The 27,862-nt window shown below is 35.1% G+C and overlaps 2 protein-coding genes across 2 annotated transcripts; one reads left to right on the top strand and one right to left on the bottom strand.

Annotated features, from left to right (window-relative positions):
* Positions 1 to 203: 203 nt before the first annotated feature.
* LOC117123098 (N-alpha-acetyltransferase 20-like) lies at positions 204 to 19,100 on the top strand. The gene is made up of 6 exons (XM_033268927.1): positions 204 to 311; positions 12,747 to 12,771; positions 13,670 to 13,760; positions 15,207 to 15,342; positions 16,396 to 16,532; positions 17,735 to 19,100. The coding sequence occupies exons 1-6, from the start codon at positions 259 to 261 to the stop codon at positions 17,818 to 17,820; spliced, it is 528 nt and encodes a 175-aa protein (XP_033124818.1). The 5' UTR covers positions 204 to 258; the 3' UTR covers positions 17,821 to 19,100.
* On the bottom strand, positions 18,228 to 27,862 carry LOC117123097 (crooked neck-like protein 1). Its single transcript, XM_033268926.1, has 14 exons — positions 27,710 to 27,862; positions 27,070 to 27,159; positions 26,454 to 26,608; positions 25,977 to 26,060; positions 25,352 to 25,593; positions 24,479 to 24,657; positions 23,848 to 24,009; positions 23,203 to 23,403; positions 22,771 to 22,911; positions 22,092 to 22,238; positions 21,426 to 21,620; positions 21,155 to 21,310; positions 20,782 to 20,874; positions 18,228 to 20,393 (listed from the first exon to the last, which is right to left on the bottom strand). Exons 1-14 carry the CDS (start codon positions 27,752 to 27,754, stop codon positions 20,244 to 20,246), a joined length of 2,040 nt encoding a protein of 679 aa, XP_033124817.1. The 5' UTR covers positions 27,755 to 27,862; the 3' UTR covers positions 18,228 to 20,243.

Below are 27,862 nucleotides of genomic sequence, written 5' to 3'. Positions count from 1 at the left end.
AGAAGTTTTTTTAGATCCAGCTGTAGGGGGCGTCCCATTTTTCGTATTCCCACCATGCATTTCGGTGAAACACGGTGGAACACTTTTTTTGTGTGGAGAACTCTATCTTGTATTTCTAGTATCTTTGCTAAAGCCGATGCTCGCTAGAGGAGAGAAAAAAACAAGTTGTGAGTTTTTATCGACGGCATCCTTAATCTTAGTATATTTTATATCTTTACTTTTTAATTATAAGCAGTCTCTACCAGATAGGTTTCCACAATGACGACAGTTCGCCCTTTTACATGTGATGATTTATTTCGCTTTAATAATGTGTAAGTTGTTTATACTATTACTAGGCTAGGCTAGTACAATTCCATAGGCCTAGTAGTAGTAGTAGTAGTAGTAGGCCTGGTAGTAGGTAGCCGATAATTTCGGTCTCGCCTCACTTCGGTCGCGGTTTATTATGAACAAATATAGCCCAGGGCCTAGGCTATGGAGCGCCAAAGGAGTTGCGAAACGCAAAATTTAATATGCTTATGCCATATATCATATCATTATAATAAGGTCATCAATCGGTTTATCCTAGGCCTACGTATTTTTTTTTTATTATTTCTGTTTTGTTATCTTTCTAATAACAACATGTCTTTCTACTAAGGCCAAATAAAAAAATATACTTGTTAAGCGTCACCGCCCGCCCTTGATTTTCTAGCCACCCCACTTTTTAAAATTTTTTTATTTTTAAATGATGAAAATGAACTAAAAAATGCCGAAAATGAACTAAAAAATGCCAATAATTGATTGAAAATGATCGTTTTTATTCATCTTGAGTGCAGGGAACAAGCTGTGTGAAGTGCGCCACCAACATCAACACATGTACTGTGTCACAGACATCGGTAGTATGCAAAGGTACACTTACCTTTCAGCCTATAATTTGGTTGTTTTTTAGATAAACAATTTTTTGAAAATGATAATAATACCCTACAATAAAGACAAATAAGGTTTGGGCTCTAATGCACTTTAGTACTGTAACACTTCTCTATCTTAAAAAATTGTCTTTTTACCTACTGTCATAATATCGTACGATTCTTTTTAATCCAGTTCTCTCACTAATTACACACACCAGTTTTTAGATTTTATTACTAAAAACAACGTTCTTTACCAGCGATTCATGACGGTAGCGACTCGCGATGTTTGTTTATAAATAATTAATTGCCAGGTTGTTATCCAATTTTAAGGACAGCTCTGTTCGTTGCCAGGTTTTTTTTTTTTTTTTAGGACAGCTCTATTCATTGCCAGGTTTTTTTTTTTTTTTTTCATTTTGTTAAAGCGATGCCTTTTCATAAATTGTTATTTGTATTTTTATCTGTATTGATCGTTGTTTTGGTACAGTACAATATTAATAATGACATATTACATATAGGGACAACAGCTATTACATATTGAAGCTGCATTCACATCGAATTCCCATCAGAAATTGTTTCTCTGTGACCGATGCGCTTAGTCAACAACTGTCACAGCCCTCAACAATCTTCAACAAGCGTTGTTGACGGTAATCAAGGGCGTCGATCCGTTGTAAACAGTGGGGGTGGGGGACTGCAAAGTAAGGCCCAAGACTTGACTGGGAGCCCCCGGAAGCTCTGGCATCTGTAGCCTTTTATAAGTTGTACTAAATTAATGTTAAGGAATGCAATTAAAATTTATTTCCACACTACATTTTCAAAATACAGTAGTGGATCCAAAAATTTGATCAGGGATCTGCCCAAGGGTGGCGCCATGGTGAGAGCTGGCCTCCCGGTCGGGGGGAAAAAAGCACACTTCGTCAGGGAGAAAAAAAATTATATGTATTTTCTACATATTAGTAGACTATAAAATCGATTAAATAAGCCTTTGAAACCCCTAAATTGTCAAAATATTCGAAGCCCCAGGACTGCTTTCGAAACCTTTTAATCAAAGCTCGACCACGCCCACTTTGCTTTCGTCTGGGAAATCTGACCCCTCGTCACGGCTTCAGCCCCCTCGTTTAGACCCTAAAATTATTACACATAGGAACTGTATTATATAATTAGACCCAAAAATTATTACAATCAATCAATCATTTGTCAATCATGGCCATTATTACACTGCATTTAGGACATTGCATTTAGGACCTTTATTACATTTAGACCCAAAAATTCTTAGAACCTTTATTACATTTAGACCCAAGAATTATTACACATAGGACATTTATTACATTTAGACCCAAGAATTATTACACTTAGACCCTTTAATACATTTAGACCCTTTAATAATTTTGGACCCAAAACTTTTTACACATACAGTAGGACCTTTATTACATTTAGACACAAAAATCATTACACTTAGAACCTTTATTACATTAAAGCTACATTCACATCAAGCCTGGATTCCAGTCCAGAGAAAAAATCATGAGAAATGGCTTTAGTGGTAAAGAATAGAAGCGTTCACATCTACACAGTCCGATTTTTTTTCCCGGACTCCGGATTCAGAGCAATGGATCAGAAAGCCATCGGAAACGTGAATCCAAACAGATTTTATTTCTGGCCAATCAAACAACATATTCACTAAAAAAGATAAGTATATTTCTAGTTTTCTTAAAAATAAAGTTAAATGAACTTCTCAGCTCCCTACTAGCCTAGGCCATGTAGGCCTAGCCTATAGAGAGTGTTTATCTTGCCCAGCCTAGGGGCCCTAGACTACCTTAGCTAGTAAAAAAACAAGACAGCAGCATTTGCTAGCCAAGTTGCGCATTTTCTGCAGACAGACGACCGACCCCACGGCACTAGCCTAGACTCGATTCCTAGTGATAGTAGGGGGTGAGGTGAGGGCCTATAGTCTGTGGGGCCAGAACACGCATGCACAGTCTTTTTTTAATCAACATATTTAATCAACATATATTTTTATTTCAAATGGTTGTTTTTCCATCTTTTTTTCCTTGAAAAGCTTAGGATTTCTTGCAAATATGTTTACTGGTACAACAACAACATACTTTTTTTTAAATATAAATTTGATTGCATTATGACTTTTTATATGTGTCCCATTGATTTACTTGTGAACATCGGTAAATTGGGGGCAGTTCGCAAAAAAAAAGCAAAACCCTCCCTCATCAGTCTTTTCAAGGAGTTGTTATAGTAACAACTCCCTGGTCTTTTCTTTGATACTTTGATTTGATAGGGTGATAAACTAACCTGGCAGATAAACACTATAACAAGGATACCAGCCGGGAAAAAATGATGTGTGGAGGGAAATATATAATGCTTATATCAGGCGTAGCCTGAGATTTAATTTGGCCTGGTCATTACTAGGCTCTATGAAAGGAACATGTTTTGGCAGAGTCTATTCGCAATGTATCATCATAAAAATTATAAATAGTGTAGCTTAATACTTAATAACAAATTGTAGTTATTGAAACAGTGGATGAACAATGCAAATTATAAATTACATACCCAAATTATTTATACAAATAACAATAATTGATAAAATTAATAATTTTATTATTTATTTATCATTGTTTAGCCAGTTTATAGTTTGCTGAACAAATTATACTGACTAGTAATAAAATTCAAATTCAAGAGCAGTACAATATTTTAGCAATTAAAAAAAATTCAAACAGACTCCAACTCAGTGAAAAACTGAAAGAGAAACAATGAATTATTTTTTTGAGAACTAATAATAATTTATAAAACCTTTATAGGCATACAAACAACTTATCGATAGATGATGAAACAATGCGAACACCTACTGCATAACATTGAAGTCGCAGTAGTGGAAGGTGAAACAGTTGCTGATAAAGTAGAGGGAACCCCACAAAATAGAAAATTCCCCAAAGTATACCACTAAAAGTAAAATGGTGAAAACCAAATATGTAAATTCTAAAATAATGAAGTATTTGACAGCAAAGAAGGAAAAAGATCCATTGGCCAGTTTTTTTGAGTCTATAAAACAAACTCTGCACAGACTTCCCAAAGAACAAACAAGTCCAAGTCAAAAATTAGTAATATTTCATTTCATTTCTTGAATGAAGCAGTACACCGGGGTAACCCCTACTCTTCTCTGAGGATGTACTGAGTTCTTTAGAGCGCACACGAGCCGAATTTGTACGTCGGGCCTACGCTTTAAAGTCCTTATCCGAGAAGACTTATTCCACCACCAGAACCATTGGCTTGAATAATAATATATGGATTATAATATTTTAATTACATTATTTATATATGGTTAGTTAAACCTTGTGAACATTATTAATTAGTGGTCAAAATATTAATATTAAAATAATATTTCCAAATTTGAATTCCACATAGCTAACGTCGGTAAGTTTCAAATAATATCTGGTTTAACACGAGAACAATTTGTATATAAATGTGAAATTGTTAATAAATACAAGAATCTGTTGTACAATGTCAAAATTGTTGTTTGTATGCTTACTCTGATTTTGATTTAGTTATTTTAATTAAAAATGTACTGTTCCTCACAAATAGTTGTACTTTTAATTTGAATTGCTTATTTATAATGATCACAAAAGTTAAGAACTGTCAATAAGAAAGGTTGCAAAAATAAATTTGTTTTTGCAGACATTAATGACACATGTAAATCAAAATTTGATTATGATTCAAATGAGCACTTTCTTTTCAGAATTTTTCCTAATTTGTTAAGGACAGTATATACTCCTTTTTTTCTTTCATGACTGCCTTGTAGAAAAAAAACTATATCCCCCAAAAAATTAGTGGTATGCTATAAATATTGTTATACAAAATTTTCTGGTAAGCTTATAGTTCATGATAGAGTCAACAAAAATTAGTTTAGATAGGACTAAAGTGTTATACAGTGGCTGTAGTAGGATGTATTTTTTGGGGAGGGACTGTGTGAGATAAGGATAACTGTGGCACGCATTGCCATCTGAGGGACTTCAGACCAAGCCGGGTGGATGGTTAGGGAGGGGGTATCCTAATGAGATTTTTTTTTTCAAATAGGACCACCTCTGGACATCCAGAAATGGCGCTCTCTCAGACTGGAAAAATGCTCTTAAGTATTTGATAAAGTACAATTAAGATCTATAAACTCAGCTCAATAAACACTCATTTCATTTCATTAGGCCTACTTTTTTTTTGTTGGTCCGACTGCTCAACAAACTCTGGTCGTCGGAGGGCTTGACATGTCCCATGGGGGTCTACAGCACCTTCCCCCTCCCCCCCCCGACACCTCGGCTGCCGCCGCCTGGTGTTATATTTAAATTTAACATGATACTAAAGGTAAGGAGCTAGGATGTATACACTATAGGCCTACACTAGGCCTAAATACATAGAAGTTTGGCCTAGGCCCCCCCAGGCCTACATCTGTCCTAGCTAGCTAGTTAGGCACGCCTAGGGCCTACCTAAATACAGAAATTGTAAATATTTGTCAGGCTCAGAAGCACGATCAACACTGTTTGGTCCTGGGGTCTGTCTTCCTCAGTTTATTGAATTGACCCATTCGGATCTCTCATTTTTCTTCTAATTTTGACGCCATCCACAGCAAGGGAACATCCTCGACATCACCGTAGGCGGGTGCCCATATGTTGACGTCGTTCTACTTGGTTGCTTCCTTTGACCCCGACGCTTTGTTCCCAGGGCGCGATGTGAACGCACAACCGGAAATCGTAACCGGGCCCGGAGTCCGGACCGGAATATGGGATGTGAACCACACTCATTTATGGTTCTGGTGGTGGAATGAGTCTTCTCAGATAATGACTATTAACATTTAGACCCAAAAATTATTACAATCAATCAATCATTTGTCAATCATGGCCATTATTACACTTAGGACATTGCACTTAGGATCTACATATATTTATTTATACATTCTTTCATAACTTATGCATGTTCTGCTGCCTTCCTTTTCCCTTCTTTCACGAGCCATTGAAATTGTTATACTGTTGTACAGTAGTGGAGTCTTGCGCTCTACAATAAGTTCTGAATATCTGAAGCTTCATTTTGATTTACTAATTCTGGCAACACCAAATCATAATGTTTGAATTTTGGCAACAGCATTAGGCTTGATCGCCTGTTCGCCATTGAATTGAATGTTGTTACCATCTGAAATCTATTTCTTAATTTAGTTTAAATAATAATCATTAAAATATTTAATCCGATATCTTTGTATACAATAAATGTATTTTCTTGCAGCTTTTATAGTTTGGATAGAAGATACTAAGAGAATTAAAGGAAACACAATTAATTTTCTTTTATACCCTAATTGATATCCCTGCGTGTTTCAGCTACATTTTCTCTTCCTAAACAACAACAACAATGTAGATATATAATATATATATATCAGTTGTTGTTTAGGAAGAGAAAATGTAGCTGAAACGTTTCCACAAATTATACTTCAGTTATCCAACTAAAGAAATAGACCTAACAAGTGAGTGATTTTCTCAGGCTTACAAATATAAACGAAGCGTGAAATGGCCATTAAATTGTATGGCATGCAATTAAAAATTTATTGATAATTTTACATAAATATAAATATGAAAATAATATAGATTTACCTTATAATATTATTATAAACATGATCAGAACATTTATGAATGGAAATGTAACAGACAAGAAAAAAAAGGTATGCAAAACTTATCTATTGACTATATTCCATAAATCTTTATTTAATTTAAGCATTATTGAACAATATGTCAATCAATTATTGCAACAAACAATAAAAAAACGTATCTCAAACTCAGTCGACTTGGTAACATCTGCATTGTTTCTGTAAAAAGAAAAATACCACCAAGTGATACTGTAATAAAGTAACAATAATAAACTAATACTAATAAAAATAATTGTTAATAAACTAAAGTTACAGTAATTTAAATATAATTTGGGGAAAAAACTTATGCTATAGGACTACTACTACTGTAGGTCGGGATTTCTCAACTACAAGTATGTTGTTACTTAGAAAGAGGTAAGAAAATTTATGATTGTGGCACTCTTAGACTCAAAATTTTAATTTTAGTAGAATCATATGAATTTGTAAGAGCCAAAAACAGCACCTAACAGAACAGATTAATTCTTGATTTCTAGCGCGCATCATTTAATGTTTCCTGTGCGAGTTCAGCGCGTGATGTAGGCTACGTAGTGAACCGGTGAATGCTTGCATTCATTTTACTGTAACATGTGAATTTTGAGGGAAGCAAAATTATAACTGCAAATCTAATTATATTTACATGATGAGAATTTACTAATCATAAGCTTTCCATTCATATATTTCATGAAGTAAAAAGAGTAATAGAAAGGGTCTAACTTATCAAACAAACACCAGGCACACTCCAGTCTTTCAATGTTTCCTGTGCGAGTTCAGCGCGTGATGTAGGCTACGTAGTGAACTGGCGAACGCTTGCATTCATTTCACTGTAACATGTGAATTTTAAGAGAAGCAAAATTATAACTGAAAACCTAATTATATTTACATGATGAGAACCTACTAATCATAAGCTTTCCATTCATGTATTTCATGAAGTAAAAACAGCAATAGAAAGGGTCTAACTTATCAAACAAACACCAGGCACACTCCAGTCTTCGCATCAGTCGCCGGAGAAAAATGATTATGCTGAAACAAGCGCCGGTATACAATACAGTCAATGGTGTTTGGAAGGCTTGATTCTATTGAATCAAATAAACATTTAACTAACAAATTACAAGTTCTTCAAAACCGAGCAGCAAAGATTATCCTAAAAAAGACAAGTTACGACTCAAGTTCCCAAGCCTTGCAGGATCTTAAATGGGTAAACCTTGAAACAAACCTCTTCTACAATGAGGCTATTATTATGTTTAAAATATTTCATGATTTAGCACCATCATATCTTAGGAACAGATTTACCTTAAGAAATCCACAATACAATACAAGAACAATGGATGTATTATATATTGAAAAACCTAAAACAGAATATAAAAAAAGAAGTTTAACTTACCATGGTGCTAAGTTATGGAATAATTTAAATGATGAGTATAGAAATTCAGCAAATATTAATAAATTTAAAGAAATCATTAATCTAATCTAACTTCTGATATTAAATTAATTAAATTAAATGTATATGTTTTTGATTTATTTTAAACTAAAGATACTATTTAATTTCACATTTTAATCATATTTATTACTTAAACAAATTCTTTAATGTTTATACTTTTGTTATGTATTTTGTATTTTTATATTTTACCACTTATGGCCTTGCACGTCCTTGATGAAAAACACCATTGGGTGATCAAGTTTTTCCGTGTTTAAATAAAGTAATTATTATTATTATTATTATTGGTTTCCAAAAGTGATAGAGCTAAATATTGACTAATAACAACCATTTTTACAACAAGTATGGTAGAAAGAATAAAGATCAACTTACAGAGAGAAAGAAACCAATTGGTCAAATACTGTACTTTTCGAGTTATTCTGATTAGAATTTGGTAATATGAGCCGCGAAAGGTAAAAAAGTCTGCTTTCTACATTGGAAATCCAATGTAGTTGCCTACTTTTAATCGAAAAGTGACAGGATAAAACATAAATCCATCTCGTTTCATTCATCTCATTAGAAAGATGAAAGATAGATCTTTTATTTTAAAAAAGGAGGAAATTTATCTGATGAGCAGTTCAAAAGTTATGGTAGAAAAGGCTGTAAAAAAGGGTGTTTTCAGGTTTTTTTTAGAGCAGTTTTATCAATTTATGCCAGCACGCTACTAAAGAGCACGTACAAATTCATGTTTCTTTTTTTCTCAATTTTGTTTAAAATTTCGAAAAATTTTGAGGGGGATGGGTCCCCCCTTGAATCCACACTCATTTATGATTCTGGTGGTGGAATGAGTCTTATCGGATAATGACTATAAACCGTATGCCCAGTGTACACAACTAGGCTCAGGCACTTTGAAGAACCCAGTACATCTTTTGAGGCGAGTAGGGAGTTACCCCTGTGTACTTGTTCTGGACAGACAAGAGATAGCTAGTACCAGTTTACTGAGGAGCTCAGACATGAAGAGACCCTTAGGAGAGAAGAGTGTTTCTGACAAGCTTTGAGACTTTGGTATAAAGTGCTATATAAATCAAACTACAATAGGCACACTAAAGAAATATTAGTGTATCACCCTATCTAGGAAAAAAAAATAGTTTATCACCCTATCTAAGTAAAAAATTTCAACAACAAAAAAATTAAAAATTTAATTTTTTTTTTTTATTACCGTAAATGACATCCTTGTGAGGGTGATAAACTAATACATTTTTCAGTTGGGCCTTACATTATATAATACTAAACAATTTTTGACAACCCGCGAAAGGAAGTGAACAAATTATATACCACCGCGCTCAATTGTTTTAACCTTGTTTGTTTATGCATGCACACGCTGCCTTGATTGCTGCAATATCAAGTTGACCCTTTCAGACAGAGCAAGCCAGTAACCGTTGCCGCAGTATTGCCCTCTGTGGTTTAAATTGCCAATATTACTAGGTGCCAAGGTGGTCTAAGGTAATCACCGCGCTCAATTGTTTTAACCTTGTTTGTTTATGCATGCACACGCTGCCTTGATTGCTGCAATATCAAGTTGACCCTTTCAGACAGAGCAAGCCAGTAACCGTTGCCGCAGTATTGCCCTCTGTGGTTTAAATTGCCAATATTACTAGGTGCCAAGGTGGTCTAAGGTAATCCGTTCCAGGATTCCAATACCCCAAAAAGTACCTTAGCCCCACCAAATTTTAACAATAGATGCCTCTAGATACCTGGAAATGGCATTCTCACCCTGTAGAAATATTTTCAAAGCATTGCTTTTTACAGAAAGACATGCCACCGAGTCTGCTCAATGGATCCGCTGCTGGCACTGCCAATAGTTGCATCATATATCAGCCCCTCACCTTATCTTATATATAATCAATCTCCCTCTTCCCATGTCAATAGTTTACTGTTGTTAACAATGTCAGGGTAGGTGGTCGTATTTCTATTAGCAAAATAACTTCTTCTGTAAGTACTGAAAATCGGCCAGAGAAATGATTTATTTTTATCAATGTCATGCAGGCAGGATCAAAATTTTTGGTTGGCCGAAGTTGAAACGCAGGTAGGGGGTGAATACCAGAGGCCTAGGTCTACTTTCTTAATAAAGAGGACACTTCTTGGGCTAAAACGACTTCAGACAGTCGTAACCAGTTGCTTTATCATGCACAAATTGAGACTTTTGCCTAATTTGCAAATTAGATTGTTCAGGGGTAGCTTTAGTTTTAAACAGTTTATTTTTAAACAGTTTGCACTTTTTTTATACTATTTAATATATTGATGAATAGTTGCATGACCAGCTTGGCAGGCTTATCTTGAGAATGTAGAATCTACATATATGGATATGCGTGTGAGATCTGAGGTGGGTGGGTAGGTCAGGGTGGGGATGCGGAGGGAGGACTTTTTTGTGGATCTTATTTTTTAGGGGTCTTATTTTATTTTATTTTTATTTTAATAGTATTATTATGACTTGCATTGAAGTAGGCCTATATTTACCTTCCAGTAAAATGCATATGGGCCTAAGCCTCCATTGCACATTAAAAAAAGTTTAAAATATGTAGTATATGACAGCACTGAATAAATTGACAACTAAAATAATACAGAATATGAAATAAAAATTCAAAGAACAAATGGTCTAAACAAATCATAGGCAGGCACGAATCCAAGAGGTGGGGGGGGGGAGCCCACCCGGCCCGGGCCTCCCCTTTTGGAAAGTCAAAAGAAAAAGAAAGAATTGATCGCCCAAAAGACCTTAGAGTTTATTTTCGGGCGTCTAGAATACAGAATTTCATGAGGGGATGCCCCCACCCCCTAGAGTACTGTTATCTCGATCGGCCCCACTTTTCCCCCCTTTTGAATATCTCTGAATCCACCCCTGATAGGGCTACATCAAAATGTAAGAATTAGGCAATAAGTATTATAAATACAATATACTTTCAATCATCATAAAACTTTGCATGAATAATTGTGCTTGCTTTTTTTGCTTTGGCCTTGTCCTATTTTAATCTAGGCCCTATATAATATTTGTCAACTTATCAATCAATTATTCATTTAATGTTCATTAATTTATTGTTAGCCTGAAAAGGCAGCCCAGCAGCTGGCTACAGCGAGGTCAGGCTTAGGCTAGGCCTAATGAAACTACAATATCAGACATCAGAGAAATTTCAAAGAGTAAGATCAGGTGACACATAATGAGTGCCGAATGCAAGAACAGAGGCTGGGGGCCAGGGGGCTTTGGCTTAAATGGCATATCTAATCAAAATTAGTGAGTTTATGATGATCTCGGATACAGCGGTTATTAAAAGATAGTTTAAGATAACGAAAGGCATCTTTCCTTCTTATTAAAATTCATTACAAGTTGAAAAAGAAATTAAATTTGTTCAAATTTTAGGATAAGACTATTAAAGTTTTGCCGGTGTTTGCGTAAGACCGTAAAATTTGATTGGAGTGCGTAAGACTTACAGCGAATGTGTATGGGTTGACAGGTCTGATATAGGCATAGTAATATTATTATTTATTTAGTAGTGGTATTGTTGTTATTGTTATTTTTTCAATTATATGTAGGCTTACTACCAACTGTGTCCCACACACAAATGCCTATCTTTTATCATTGGCCTAGTCTTCCTTCGTATTGAATCGTTAGGCGTACACAACCATTTCGCAGTAAACTAAAACCCAGTGTTTACATGATGTTGAAGAAAGAAATAAATTCGTAATAGAATTGATTTGAAAACTACCCCAAAAAATTGGTCTCACACATACCACTAAACAGCAATTGCAAATCAGCATTTTTTTTTTTATATCTGAGCACAGATTGTTTTTCTATTGATTATTATATTAAAGACATAATTTTGAGGTTTTGAAACGATAAGCTTGTAGCTGTTTTACTGTTTTTTCGCGAAAAAAAAATGAAAACCTCAAAACTATGGCTATAATATTTATAATGTAATTGTCAAGTGCTGAAAAACAGATAGTTAAAATTATTCTTCTCTTTTGCAGTTTTCTTTGTTCGTTTCCTTGTAGCATTAAGATATTTCATGGTTATGAATAATATACGTAAAGGGTATTGAGGCAAATTTATTGTATTATGCGCTAAATAAGACTTGCATCATTATTATTAATACCATACTCAAGATGAAAAAAGTGTTCATTTATAAAAAATTAAAAAAAAAGCACTAGCCATGGTATTAAGTGGTGGTATGTGCTCGTGTAAATCTTTTTTATCGATTTGTATGTTCAGTGTGATTTAAAATAAAAATATTGATAAGGCATAGGGGGCCAAAAATAAAACCTCGAATAGAAGCCCAGTGGGCTTAATCTTGAGAAGAAGTCTTCTTCAATCAAAGCCCCTCCCTTTAGATTGTAAAAGAAGCCTATCTCAAAAGAAGCCAATGGGCTTCTTTTGCGGATAGCATGGGCCTTTTTTTCGAGAGTACAGTACATACACTTTCCCCCTCCTCTTTGCTTTGCTTAGCTTAGAAAATAAGCCCACACAAAGTTTGAAAGAAAAAGAAGCCCAGGGCTTCAATTTGAGTTTTAACAGTATAACTTTGCTTTTTAAATTTTATTAGGTTTCCCTAGCCATACCCTTCTTTAAAAGTTTTATTGTTTTTAATTTGCCCCTTTTGTGATCGTGTTTGCGTGTTTTTTTAGTAACTTTTTTATGAGAATCTTTTGTAAGTTGACGCAATTCAACGTTTTATGTTGCCATGTCAATTTTTATTGAATAAACCATAATGAATGAATGAATTTGTTTTCTTTACAGAAACTTGGATCCTCTGACAGAAACAGTATCCTTCTGAAAGTAATTTGAAAAACATTTTAAAAAATGATGAAAAAAAGACATTAAATTAAAAATATACTGTATATTAGAATATGTTCCATTTTGTTTCAAATTTAATTACTATTCATTATTTTTGTCAAGCACCATGAGATTTATGTAAAAATAAGGGCCCAACTAAAAAAAATGAGACTTTCACTAAACTAGTTTGAAAAATGTGGGCATCGTATCCTCATATTTTTTTAAGCCAAATTTACAAACTAGAAAATTCTTTATTTCAACTAAATTACAGTACCGATGACATGCTTTGGAATTTTTGACCGGACTTAGCCCACTGGAAAAGTGTTCCATATTTGTCAACTGCCCATCCAGGGTTTTGTAGCCAGAGATTACAAACATAACATGGCATTGTTTTTGCAGGTTCCGCGGGATGTTTTCCCGGCTAAGCATACAGCATTTCTGTTAGACTGCCGGCGGCGTTACATGTCTGTAATGCCCACAGGTTTAATGCTACAGCATGCAAAAATCCAAGTGGGGAACTTTCGGTCGTGGATTAATCAAGCTCAGTTTCTGTGCATCGACGGTTCTCAGTTTTCCAGCCAGCAAAGCATTACTTTAACTTGCCCTTGATTGGTTCTGTACTTTAACATTGATAATATGGAAATGGATGTAGCCTTGTCTGTAGTTCTAAATTTTTCGAAATACATTACAGTAATGACATACTATAAAGAATAGTGATAGGCCTATACTACTCTTTCCAGGAATTGATTTCTAGGCATACTTTTTAGATTCTATAAGCTGTAGGCCTCTATAATTTTTACATCGTTGGTAGTAATGTTCTGTATGTAATAAATTTGTATATATATTGTTACAGTACAGTATATCTTTCCTAAACAAGCTTTTCATAGTATGGAATACCATTCTACTTGCAGTATTTGGCCCATTGGCCAGAGTACTTCAAAGTCTGTGAGGCTCCTTGTGGTAAAATCATGGGGTACAGTAAGTAAATGTTTTCTACATGTACATTTATCAGATCACCTCTATTCTTATATTCTTTTACCTGCTTAGCCTGGGTTCCAGGCCCTAATTTTAGGTTACTCACTCTTTATTGCACTTAGTGCGCGCAATACCTAATTTAATTGGCGTCCCATACTCGATTTCTTTTTTTTCGAATTAGGGTTATTCCGTCTATCTCTAAATTAACTTTCTCGTTGGTGGCGCAGTCCAGAATGAGAAAAATAATAACAAATAAGAGACTCTATAGCTAATAAGATAGAAAGATTTGAATAATTAAAATTAGAATATTCGTTTGTACAAAATTAAAATGTCTCAAAATTGAAAAAAAGAGAGATCATGAATTAAATTAGTATAAAATGTTCAAGTTAAATATGCTATCAGTAAAAGTTGTCAAAATCATCAATGAATTTGGTCAAAAGATAAAAACATAAAAATTACAATAAAAATTTAAATAGAAGAATTGCAACGAACAACTGCTTTTAAAGTGTTAAATTTAAAAGAGTAAAATGCGAGATGAAATATTAAAATAGAATTATAGCTTAGTATAGAATATTTTTAAATTTCTGATAAAAGAATCAATTCCAAAAACAAGTACTTCTTTAACCGACCATGCCATCCATGCAACGTGCCCTGTTAGTGGTAATGGCAGTAATGTACAGTCCTTTGCTGAAACCCCTGTTTTGTTTTGTAGATGTAGTAGCACTCTGGGGTCAAACTTTAAAAAAGGACCATGACCATTTGTTGGAAATAACTTAGTTTATGTGTACAAAATTTCCTGCACGCCCTATCAAAACTTACGACGCTGGACGCTTTTAAAGTTTTTGTAACAACTGAAGTGAGGTTCTGGGGTCCACCTTGCACAGACCCAAAAATAATCCCATCATATACTTTAAGTAATTTTTGTGCTACAGCTGCTTTTCAAAACTAAGTTGGTAAATTTTACACCTTTCAAAAGAAAGTGAAATGGAAGAGTCAGTATCACGTAGCAGTTTAGCTGGTAGCATACAAATATTGACTGCTCATGAGGGGAAATGTGGAGACCGTAGCGTACTATCTCCCTGAAAGGGAAGATAGTCGCAAAGTGCCAATCTGTCTCGTTGTAGAGGTCGCAGTCATCTTTACCGTCTGTTCTACGCATCATGAATTACCCAGCAACGATTACATCTCGACAGGGAAAAAAGGTACTATCATTTGACGAGATAGTACTTTCTTCCCCGGGATTTTGTAACCTATCATTCAACCTACATCATAGGAGAGATGGTTGAAATTATTACCCGCTTTTTAACCAATCAGATGCCTGGAATCTATCACTGGAATCACCATTCCCCTCATGAGCAGTCAATATTTGTATATTATTTCTGAATTGTGATAATAATGATAATAACAATAATAATAATAATAATAATTACCTGATCATAAATTATACAGTAATGGGTAAAGCAGAAGGCTCTGTATCCCAGGAAACTTGGCATGGTCACGTGACGGCCTTGACAGTGGCTCCTGAGTACCGTCGTTTAGGCTTGGCAGCAACATTAATGAATATTTTAGAAGAGGTGTCAGAACAGTAAGTGTAAATTTAAATTATATCAAAAAGTAAACCATTCATAATGGACTGTTCCAATGAGTCCCGCCCCTTGGATACTGTTGCTAAGGTCCCACAGCACAATAGCGTGAATGTATGTAAACATGTGCATTTGTGCGACAATAAATGTTTTTGTAGGAGATGTGCATATTCCTAGCCGTGTTCTGATTGGTCAGTTGTTAAGTTTGATTGACACAAGTCCATCGACTGTCCTGCCACTTGGAATTGATATTGTTGCTGAGGTCAAAACAACAGATATTCGTAGAAAAAACTTGGCCGAGTGGGTGGTCATATCAACATAAATTTGTGTGTATATGCTTTTCCCCACTTCCGATTGGTTATTTTGTAAGGTTGTCTGATGAAAAACTGGGGAACGGTGAATGAGATACATACAGATTTTTAAATATTTAAAAACTGGGGTAAAAAGGGGCGCAACCGCCCTTTTTTACACCTACTTTTTTCTGTCTTAGAAAAATCAGTGCTAGAACATATAAAAATTGTTTTCCCTCCGGAACCTGACTTTAAGACATGTACATGTATGAAGCTCTGAGATTATCACATTTTCTTTGACAAAAAAACTAGTGTACACCTATATAGAGTATGCAAGTATACTCTATGTGAGTGTTGTGCAAGTATATATATATTATATATATTATGTACCTATATATGGTCATGATGTGATGTCATCATGACCATATTTGGGAATGTCGTATGTTTTTGTCAAATAAAATTTGATAGTGTGGACAGGGCTTTATACACTTTACCCCAATCAGGCTCGGCATTTTATTTTATTTACCGGTATTTTTTTTTTGTTTTTTGACTACTACAAAAATTATGTTTTTAATGAGCTAAAAAGGCTGGAATAGGCATACCTTGCTGGACGGTAGGCAATGCGACAATGCTATGCTATTATTTAGATCTTCAATGTAGAATTTAAAATTGTTGTATTTTTGTGTATTTTCTACTTTTTTTTTTCTACTTTTTAGGCTTACCATAATTGTTTATTCATACCTGTTGCAATGTTATCTTGTATAGGAAAAAAGCATTTTTTGTTGACCTATTCGTTCGAGTCTCCAACAAAGTGGCAACATCAATGTATGAACGTCTAGGGTATGTAATCTATCGACGAGTACTTGAGTATTACTCAGGCGATCCGGATGAAGATGCTTTTGGTAAGTGTCCACGCTTTACAAACTATGGGTCACGACCCAAAAGTGGCCGCCAACTTTTGGGTTGGGTCGTGAGCAAGTTTGCTAAAAATTTTAAGCAACACAAATTGTCAATTCAAATGCTAATTATACGGTTGATTGTAAAGTCTTTAACAGGTCTATTTGTGTAACTATGTTGTAGTAAGGTATTTACACAAATATGTTGTTGTAAGATATAACATATTTGTGTAAATGTAAACATTAAAAACTATAGGCCTATAAGGTTGGTTGGTTGATATAATGGTAACAAGAAGGCTAAAATTAAGGTTTAACTTTATCAAATATATTATTTAAGGATAGAAAATATTCTGCAAAAAAAGCTGATCCTATATTTTGGGTCAGTCAAATATTAAAAAGCCTCATTTCCCACTTAGCTGAAAAGGGACGATAATCAATGACTGATCCAAATGGGTGGGGAATAGCTGGCCTGCCCCTCCCCCAGCTCCTAAATTTAAAAAAAAAAAAAAAAAATTGAGGAAAAAAAAGAAAATTTTATTCAAATTTAAATCTGAGTGTTCTATTTCCGGCCATCTAGAGGTGCCATAATCCTAAAATTTCTTATGGCAGCTCCAAACCATGGTGGGGCTGAGGTGGGTACATCCTCTATCTGTAATATCCCCTCCCTGGGCCCCTTTATTATGAATTCTTGGAACGGTCGCTGATAAAATCTAAGCAAAAATCGATGTCATATTATGTAGAATATGCATTCTTAATCCATGTTGAGTATGCATTCTTTATATCTTAATAAATTTGGTGTACATATTTACTATCAAATTATTGTATGGGTCGTGGCTAGTCAAAACTTTGGTTGAAGAGAAAAAAGTTCCGGAAAAGTCTAGGTCACTTGAACATACTGTAATTAGTTTATTCTCTTCCATACAGGCTTAATTAGGGTTTTTTAGTACCTGGGGCAAGAATAGAAATGGCGCCCCTTTCCAGCTCAGTGGTTTTTTGTTCTGAACTAGAATTTGGAAGCCCTATGTAATTTTTATTCAGGATTATTCCCCCCCCCCCCTTTTCCTACACATCAGCACCTCGGACAGGGACCTGTTCTCCGCTGTTCCCTTTTAGTTACGCCTCTTTTCTTACATCATTAGGCCTACCAATGATTAAAATACTACATGACAATGTTCTCACAAACCATGCCTTTGATCAATTCTTCTTAGATATGCGGAAAGCATGTTCAAGAGATAAGGAAAAGAAGTCGATGCAGCCCATTAAGGATCCTGTAAGGCCTGAAGATGTAGAATGACATTAGGCCCACCTGCATTCACTAGATCCAACTGGATGCGGCACTTACAAACACTCAATTATGGAATGTCCATTTCAACACTGATATGGAATTATTTTAAACCTTCATAATAAAAGATATTTGTATTTTATTACCAGTGTGTCAATGGCCGAAAGGTCCACTGATTAATCTCAGATAAGAAAGTATAATACATACTCCAAGTATTAAAATACACGCCAAGTATTGAAATACAATTCAATAGAATATCTAGGAATGCTGACACGGGTGGCCTTTTAGAGGGGGTGGGGGTGCGGGTGCAAATGAGAGGCTCAGTGAGGGGATCCTAGCAAAATAGTGTGATTTTATAAAGTTATTTTGGACTAATTTAGTTTTTGCTTTAAAGCAAATTGAAATTCCCAGTATTGCAGTTGAATTGTGAATCTATTTTTGGGGGATCGTGCACCCGTCCGTAGTCACACCACTGCTGTGTGTGCTATTTTCACTAATTCAGGAATGATGGCTGTACACAGACATGCTAAGTCTTATCTGATGCGGCTTGGCTTTGGAGGCAGTTTCAATGAGAGGATCCTTTTTTGTTCTGCCTTCATCTGAATCTTTAACTTCTTTGCTAGACAACAGGTGCTAATTTGTTTATATGAGAATTGGTCCGAGATACCACCCAGTACTTTTAATTATTATACTGTATATAGGCTTATTCATTGTGTTTGTTGGAAATTCTAGTTTGTACTCTCATGTCTGGACCTGGGTTGCCAAATAGGCAGCAGGCTTCACGGCCAAACTTAGGCAAAATTCTAATTGTATTGCCAGATAATATTTGACTTAAAACAAGTCAATATCACACTGACGTAATTCAGTGCGCAATTTTCAACAACTGCTTTTAAAACAGATTAAATGAGTAATCTTGACGCTGTGGATATTTACTTATTGTTATTGGCAATAAATTTTCACAAATTCGGCCATGGCATTTTATTTTATTTTATATTTTTATTTTTTTATATTTTATGATAAGTCCTCTATGCACTTCACATTATCATTACCCTAGTGATGGGATTAAACGCCTACAGAGTATTCTATAACTTTGCTGTAGATAATCAGCACATTTTAACCCTAAAAGGTACCCGCTTGTACTCCTGGGTGGAGAGAAGAAATACAAATAAAATGCCTTGCTCAAGACCAAGACGTTGAGGTTGGGAAACCAAACCGTTCCACGGTCTAGACATATTCATGGCCCATGTTTCTAAATTTAATAGTTAATATTGTAATAATCATTCAAAAATAAATAACTTCAGTAATAAGGCAGAAGGTTGATGAAAACATTTTTTATTACCATTATGAAATAGTAAAAGGTCTAGATTGGGATGTTTGGGGAAAATGCTGCTAGCTATGTAAATGCAGATGAAAGATTAAACAAAAATATTGTACTGTCATTATTATTTGTGAGCAGTTTCTTGAGATGAAAGTGTGGAGTGCTATAGAAAAATATTATGTACTTAAAACTGACTTTATTAATGTATTTACACCATAATTGTTTTCCTCAATTTATATTTTCTAAAAAAAAATTGTCATATTGTACAATATAAACATTATTCTGCTGTCTCATCACATAGTTGTTTTGCTATTACTGCCTTTAACTTTTACTTCAAATTCACATACCACATTTATTCGAATAAATGCTCTTAGTAGAGCCTCATTTAGAATAAATCCCCCCACCCAAATGACTATAATCAACATCATTCTCAACACATTCTATTATAGTTCTGCTCTCAGTAGAAATTACATTTTTTCTAACCTAGTTGGGATCAAAAAGTGATTATAATTCCACATTTACAGTGAAATTAAGGGGCATTTATTATACTACTTCTACACAAACACCGGTGCGACACCGGAGCCAAAACCCATTTACACTTGACAATGAACACCAGTGTTGAACACTGCCCTCCATGGACATACAATCAAGTTTAGTTTCCCAGGGGGAAAACATTTCAATTTATGTGTATTAAATTCTAAACAATAAAATATAACTTATTATTTTTAACTATGTTCAAAATATTCTAGTTATATTATTACTCAAAAAAACTGGTGTGTAAAAGGCGGGACTGATTACACTGTGTGTTTCGATGTCAACGCTAGAAGATTCTCCTGAAAACATTCAAACTCCAGTGTTTGAAACCCATTGTATCAACAACGGGAAGTAAAAAGCGGGTTTATTCCCAAGTCTGGCTGATAGAGTAAAAGGGGTATTTGAGTAGTGTACTGTATACAGGTATCCATTTTACACCCAAAAAAATTAACGCCTCCCTCGAATAAGCACCCCCTCAAAAACCGTTCTCAACAATAAACACCTTGGGGCATTTATTCAAATAAATACGGTATTAAATATTCCAGTTTTTAAAATTATTTTATCCATAAATTTGATGGCATAATCAACTGTCGTCATCATCGTTGTCATCCTTGGGTTTTTCGGTTTGGCCCTTCTTCCATTTCTTTGCCAGTGCCAATAGTTTGAGACTTGGCTGATTGGCTTCATCCGTGGGGAAGATATAATCATAATATTCTTCCCAACCGGCATCAGACTGAAAAATAAAATTATGTCGAGACTAAACTACTTTGTGGATGTAAAATTGAATTAATATAGGTAACCGTAAATAATTTACAGAGTGCCATGTCACTTAACATTTTTGGAGGCTTCAGTGCATTGCTTCCAGGCACAGTGTATATAACAACCAAAGTGGACTGGTTTTTTTTACATTTAACCACCCACCATTTTTGGAAGTTTGCAAAAAATTATTACAAATAAGTAGAATGTTATTCCCCATGTTTTTGTTGTAAACAGTTTCATTTAGTTTGTTAAACTCTGTGGTTTAATAGATTTCACTAATACATAATATCAGGTTGATTTGGGTATTATGTACACTTAAATAAGCACCACAGCAGTAGTGGTTATTCAGATTTTGGTCTTACCCCATCTTCAGTCTGAATTTTCCTTCTCTTCTTCACTCTCTTTGGCATTTCTTTCCTAATCTTCTCCTGGCTCTCTTCATCTCCATACTCGGCCTAAAATGGCAATACAGTGTTAATAAACAATGAATGACTAACAAAAACATCTTCAAAAACCTTATCTTTAACTTAAAGTCCTTATACAAAGTATAAAATTTGTTTTCTTTGTGTTCCTCTTCTATAAAATAATTTAAATGTTATACATAGATTTTATTTATTGAAGTTAATTTCAAACAATGTCAAACTTAAAAATCCCTCCAAGATTCTAGTAACGTTAATCGCCCCTCTATTTTATTTATTGAGCTTTCCTTGATGTTAATTTCAAGCAATGACAAACCTCAAAGTCCCTCCAAGATTCCAGTAACATCAACCGCTCCTCTTTCTCCTCTGAATGCCTCAGGGACTTGTTGGCTCTCTCGTAAATCTTTCTACATTCTACCACTGCTGCTTCACCTCCAAGTGACAACTCAAATTGTGAATAACTGATCCAAACCTTTAAAGAAAAAAATTCAATCATCAAACTTCTGGTGGTTCATTCATACATGGTATAAAACGATAAACGATGAAAAAATTAATGACCTTTAACCTTGCCATGAACTTTAGCTTACTTTAACATGCTGTGTCCTTTCAAGTAACCTGCCATATAATTCCCTCGTTCTGTTGTACTCCTCCTGTTCAATCTCAAAGTCTATGTACGCTTTCCACAACATCTCGGGCATGTCAAGCTTAGCCTGGTTCGTAGCAAGTTCATAGAGGGCGCGAGCACGAACCTCATCCCCCAAAATACTCTCCAGTTCGGCATACTTTGAAAATAAAGAAGTATAATTTAAATGATCTCTGGGTTGAAGGAATCTAGCTTAATGGTTGCCTTTAATCCCATAATCTAGGATTCAGATTTTAATATTTCATATTCTTCACATTTTAAGCTTTGAAATGATGGGTCATTTACTGGAATCGATGTACTATTGCTAAAGTTGAAGGTAACAGTGTTTATGGCTTCTCTGTAGTAAAGTATACAATATTGCCACATTCTTATGATAATTTAGTGAGAGTGCTGTACGCTGGTTTTTGCATGGCAAGCCCTATATGTCTGTTACTGTATTAAGTATCTCTGTATGACATGTGTATTCAGAATTGCTAATACTAAAAAGCTATCACAATATTTATTTTATTTGGTGCTTGATGGAATACATAGATTTTTAATTGCAATACCATTTTGGTTCAAGAACTTGCCCAGTGTAATTTTTTTTAAGCTGTAGGTTGTAACAGCTTACCTTCATCCATGTTGTACAATTTTCAGGATGGAACTCTAAAAATTTTTCATACAATGTCCGACAGCGATCAAACTCACGCAGTTGCAATTCCAGCTCAATGTAGCCCTTGAATATCTTGTCCTTTGGGCACCTGCCAAGGGAAAACCCCTGGATAAATAAGAAATACAGTTTAAATTAAAACATAATAAAATTTACAAATGTTAATAAATAGTATGAAGAAGTTATTTAACAAATTTTCAAATATTAGTAGAATTAAATGTTGAAAGTATCTTCATCTGGTTTAGAAAAAATTGTATTATGATTTAATAGGAGTTGAAACGTTGCAAGTAACTACGCTTATGTTCATACTATGGTTTAGAACAAAAGTTGAAGTCATATTCATAGAGCTGTTTTGATCGTTAACAAACGAAACAATGAATGTTAACTTACTGCGAGCTTTCAACATGACTTTATCAGGCTAGCATCAGTTGTTTTGGCATAGCCTGAGGAAGTTATGTTGATAACATCGCCGAAAGCTCACAGTAAGTTAACATCCATTTTGTTTGGTTTATTAACGATCAAAACAGTTCTACAATAATTTTAAGCAAACCAGACGAAACTATTCGAACATATTCATAGAATTAAATACAAAGAAATTCCACATTAGGGCTATAATAGTATGCCATCACGCAGTACTTACTAAAGCCTTTCTAGCTGCTTGCAGGTCCTTCTGTCGTACTTCAAACTGAGCATACAGAAGCCAAATCTTAGCAAACGTGAACTCCTTGTGCGGGATCAAATCCAGACAAGCTTTGTACACTTGCCTAGTTCGTTCCATATCCTGAGAAAAAGAAGAAATAAGTTATTACAGTACTACATTACACTGTAACTTATCTAAACTGTTAAAACAACATCAGAGCTCATTCGGCTAAATTGGCAGTAGCCACTGCGCGTTAACTGAACCAAGGAAATGCATTGTAAGCCTTTGGGACCCGGTTTATTCCCATCCGCTGATCACCTTGACTTTCTGCTGGATGGCTAAAATGCAAGTATAAAAAAAGCACACTGTGTTTAGTTTAAGATGTATGCAATATGGCCCATGTGCCATGTGAAGATCACATACAGTACATACCTTAGCTTCTAGTTCTTCGTACAATGCATAGTTGATCCATAAGTAAATATAACGCCTCCACATTCTCTTGTCTGGAGTAGGGGGGACATTAGCAATAGCTCTCTCATATACATCACGTATTACTTCTTCATTGTTATCCGATTCTACAAGTCTTAGGTAATCAAACCACGCATCATAATTACTTGGATTTGCTTTCACTTCCTGAAAAAAAAAAAGACAAGCATAAAATCAGAAAGGTAGTCAAAACCAGAGCTTAGCATTTACAAGCAGAAGTGCCCATTTACCTGTCCCCTTGGAATTTGTGTCTGACTATGCAATGCCGTGGGGTGGGGAATTCCAACCTCTCTCGCACGATTCTGATGATAAGCATGTTGCCTATGTATAATCCCGAAAAGAAAAAGCGTCTTTTGCCCAAAGGCATAAGCCAAATGCTTTGAGCCCCAACTGCAATCTTGCCAGTCTGATCTACATTCACTACACCAATCTCTCCCACAATAGAAGGCATGATAAATGTTTAGTAACACACTAATATAATTTATATCATTAATGTTAGGTACCAGAATACCAAACCAACCCCCCCCCCCCCTCCCACTTTCTCACTCATCACTGGCATTGCCAATACTCCTACCTCTATTGTTACCTCACCTCTTCATACTGGAATTTCCTCTTGCTGACAATAACATCTTCAATTCCTTCCCTGTCTCCATATTTCTTTTCCAAAATGGTGTAGTTTTTGAACAAATTCTGAGCATGTTCCTTGGGAATATGTTCAAGTGCATATTTGTAAATAACTCGGGAACGCTCAAACTGTAATAAAAATTGCATTAATAATAAAATTTATACTAACAATAATCAAATCTTGCACTAGAGTTTTTAGTACCTTATACATACGTAATAAATATTTGAGAAAAACATGTCGCCGTCGGGATTTAAACCCAAGACCTTCCGATTACTCACTTTGGCATGATTCTATGCACGTCGCCCAGTTCAGATTGCCACTAACAATCAGCAGACAATGTCGCATCAGTGAGTGGCCAGCTTAAACTATGATGCTAAATGCACCCTTGGATTTTCCCATTAGGACACGTTTTTTTTCTCAAGCGACTGTATAACTTACAATGAATAGTAGTAAATCACATGATGAAACTTTAATATGGAGAACATATCACAGTTACATAAAAGTATTTAAGAAAACAAATATGCCTAAAACAAATTTGTAATACAAAGCAAAGACTTTTTTTTCTACAAGGTTTTCTCATCGCCAATCTTTTTATACCTCCTTTTGTCTTTCTTCGAACTTAGCAAATGATACAAACAGGTCCTCCTCCATGTTGTCCTCCCCAAAGAATTCAATCGATCGTTCATATACAGAGCGGGAATTGCCAGGGAAGCTATGATGCTCCTCAAAATTGGCATACTTCATCCAGTTTTTAATGGTTGGATGCACAATAATCAGTAAAAGTCGCAGTTAAGGAATCATACCTTAATATAAATAAAATCTCAAATTGATGGAAAAATTGTTAAGTTGTTTTCAATTATTTAGACATTTACGGAAAGCCTTGAACTTGCTGCCAGAATTTAAGGATTATACGCAAAGCCTATAGGATTTTTAAATTTATCCATTGATTAAGAATCAACCAGTTTTTCAAACATTTTGAGAAATGTATAAAACATACTCTTTTCTGTGACCCCTTCCTGCACCCACACCACTACCCAAAAAGTACATAATTAAGCAATGATTTTTGTAAGTTTGATTGAGATAACCATTTTATTTTTTGTAATAAGTGAGTACATAGTCTCCCCCAACCCCTTAAAGCATATGTTCTGTATGGATAATCCCTTACTTTCTGGTGAGGAAAATATTTTTTTTCTAATTTTTAATTAAATAATTTAACTTTTGTTTCTATTTTGAAGTATATATTTGATTTATTTGGCAATATTTTAAATAATCTAATTCATAGGAGGTCCAACTTTTACAATAAACATGTTTCATGTTGTTTCTGGAAAAGATATGTTCCCTTACCCTCCACCCCCCCCACCTCAATTCCCAACCTACCCCTTGACCAACCTACCATACCAAAATAGCATGTAATAATTGATCAGCTGTGGTTCCAAAAATAGTATGCTATTACACAACATTAAAGGATATGTCGTTCATAAATAGCTCGCACTCGATCAAACTCTTTATATCGAAGCTCAAACTTGATGTATGTAAACCAAGGTTGCTCTTCTGGTTCCCATTCCATCCACCTCTCAAAGACTTGACGTGCTCCTGCAACATTTCCCAACATCTCCTCCATGTACGTGTATTTATACCAGAACTGATTTGCACGTGGCAGGATTGTTATTGCTCTATCCCAGATATTACGTGCATGGTTTACTTGTCGATTCCTGATGTACAAAAAAAAACCTTAAGAAATACTATCTGATGTCTGTAAATTCAATTTCCTTATTTTAATTTTCTGCACATCATTTGTGTTGCTTCCTTATTGGTAGGAGGGCTGATGGGGATGTGATGAGAAAGTGATAGAATGCTAGCTGGAGAAAATAAGGTGATATGATTCCATATTGAACTACATGAATGTATTTTTTTTTTCTCAATAAAATGTCAATGGAATATGTGGGTCATCTGGATGGTGGGTCATTTGGATTTGTGCCCCATGCTCTCTTAATCTTTAATACACCACTAACAAGAATATCATTCTTTTTCTAAGGATATGGGTTAATATTGAATTCCATAGGAATTGTTAATTAGATTTAAAAAATGCACTTACTTCATTTCCATTTCAGCATACTTGAGCCATATGCCAACATTTCGGTGGTCAACATCCAATGCACGTTCATACACAGATCTTGCCCTGTCATCATAAGCAAAACAAAAAAGTTTATATACAAAAATCAATCCCTTGTTGCATGTGGCACAGCAAATGTATTAGATTTCTGATTGAGAAATCAGGAGTTTGAGACCGACATTTGTTGCGTTACTTGTTTCCTTGAGTATAAATTGGTACCTGGTAGGATGGTGTGGCATTGAGTAGTGCGTGTAAAACAGCACGACTATGGATATTCCACAGGGAGCAAAGAAAGTTGCGCAAAATATGCCAGTTTGCCAACTGTGTATCCAGTAACCAGGAAAATGATTATGCCAGCACCAGGGGCACTTATTATCTTTTCCAGACCATTCCATCATCATTTGCAAACCCCTACTCTTTTCTATGTACCATCTATAAAAAAAAAAACCAGAATTTTACCTATCAATTTCTTTCTGACTTTCTTCCCATTGTGCATACTTGATCCAATTTCCCATCACAGTACGATTCTTCCGTAAGTTGTCTTCAAATTCTTTTCGTTTTCTTAATCGGAAATCTTGCAGCTCATCTGGATCTGTAATCTTCTGTCGTGGTGGCTATATAACAAAATGTACTGGCCGTTAATATTTAGGCTAGTTAAACTGGTGCAACACCCTAGTTCCTACCGTAGGTCCTCAGGTATACACCCACCCCCTTGAACTAATAATTGGGCCGATTTTACGGGTGGTGTTATACCTGGGGAATCCCCTTTTCAATAAAAAGGCAAATTTTCAGCACTGCATGCCTAAGTCAAAGCCAATATTTGATTTTTTTTAAAGAATAGCTTAAGCTACTTATTTAAATCATACCTTGGCATTTTGTCCGAGGAAACTCTAGTACGTAAAATTGGGTATAGTGTTGGGAAGGGGGGGAGGGAGGTGAGCTTATTTACCATTAAAAATTAATATATTGCACAAAATAAACATATTCAGGTCTACTGCCATTAGACTGTGACAGAAAACCAAGCTGTCCCGATGATAAATGATGTATTCTTATCCTAATCCTAATAGATACTTACTGGAGGCTGGTGCTCAAGTTCCCTCTCTTTCGCTTCTCTTAAAATTTGTTCTGCTGTGATTTGCATCTCGGCAGGCATTTTGTTTTTAACCTGCAAAATAGAATGGTTGTAAATTTTAAATAAAAAATCATTGACAAATTAAAATAGGCCTACTTCAGTTTGGCAATGATTGATTTATAATACAGGCACAGTCATGGTTAGGTCTCATTCATACACTTGTTTTTAACATGGATAAAATAGGTCTCCTACCACCCACCAGTAAATAAATAAGCCCGGGCCGGAATAAAAAGTCAAGCGAAAAAATAGAAGTTTCAGAAATCAGAATCATGAAGATTGAAATCAACATATTTATAAATTCAAAAAATCATAGCGATGTATGCTCATTTATAGCAACGTCTTAAAACTAAAAGTAAGCCACACCAAATGGCATAGCCTAGCAAAATAATGGGTAGGCCTAGGCCTACAATACATTTCATCATCATGACAAATGACATCAGCAAGCTTCGCCTGGACTAGGCCTAGGTCTGCTTAGGCCGACGCATAGAATAGGCACTCCACTGACTGCTGTTCTAGGCCTAGGTACACACATGCCTTAGTTTTAAATATTATGACTAGCTAATAGTACAAATAATTTACTTACCTTTGCCACTTTTGGCACTTTACTCTTCGCTCCTGTGGAGGCCATGTTGACAGCTTTGTAACCTAAAAAGATAGATAAAGGACAACGTTCTATCTACGAAGCAGGAACACTCTGCTCCTGAGTTTTTGTTTGGCTAAAGAGACTGGAGCTACG

Source organism: Anneissia japonica, unplaced genomic scaffold (genome assembly GCF_011630105.1).
Source record: "Anneissia japonica isolate Jap-2015-1 unplaced genomic scaffold, ASM1163010v1 scaffold11402_len470986_cov188, whole genome shotgun sequence".
In the NCBI taxonomy this organism is placed as follows: Eukaryota; Metazoa; Echinodermata; class Crinoidea; order Comatulida; family Comatulidae; genus Anneissia; species Anneissia japonica.
The sequence above is the reverse complement of the archived record's forward strand: the minus strand, read 5'-3'. Positions and strand labels throughout refer to the sequence as shown.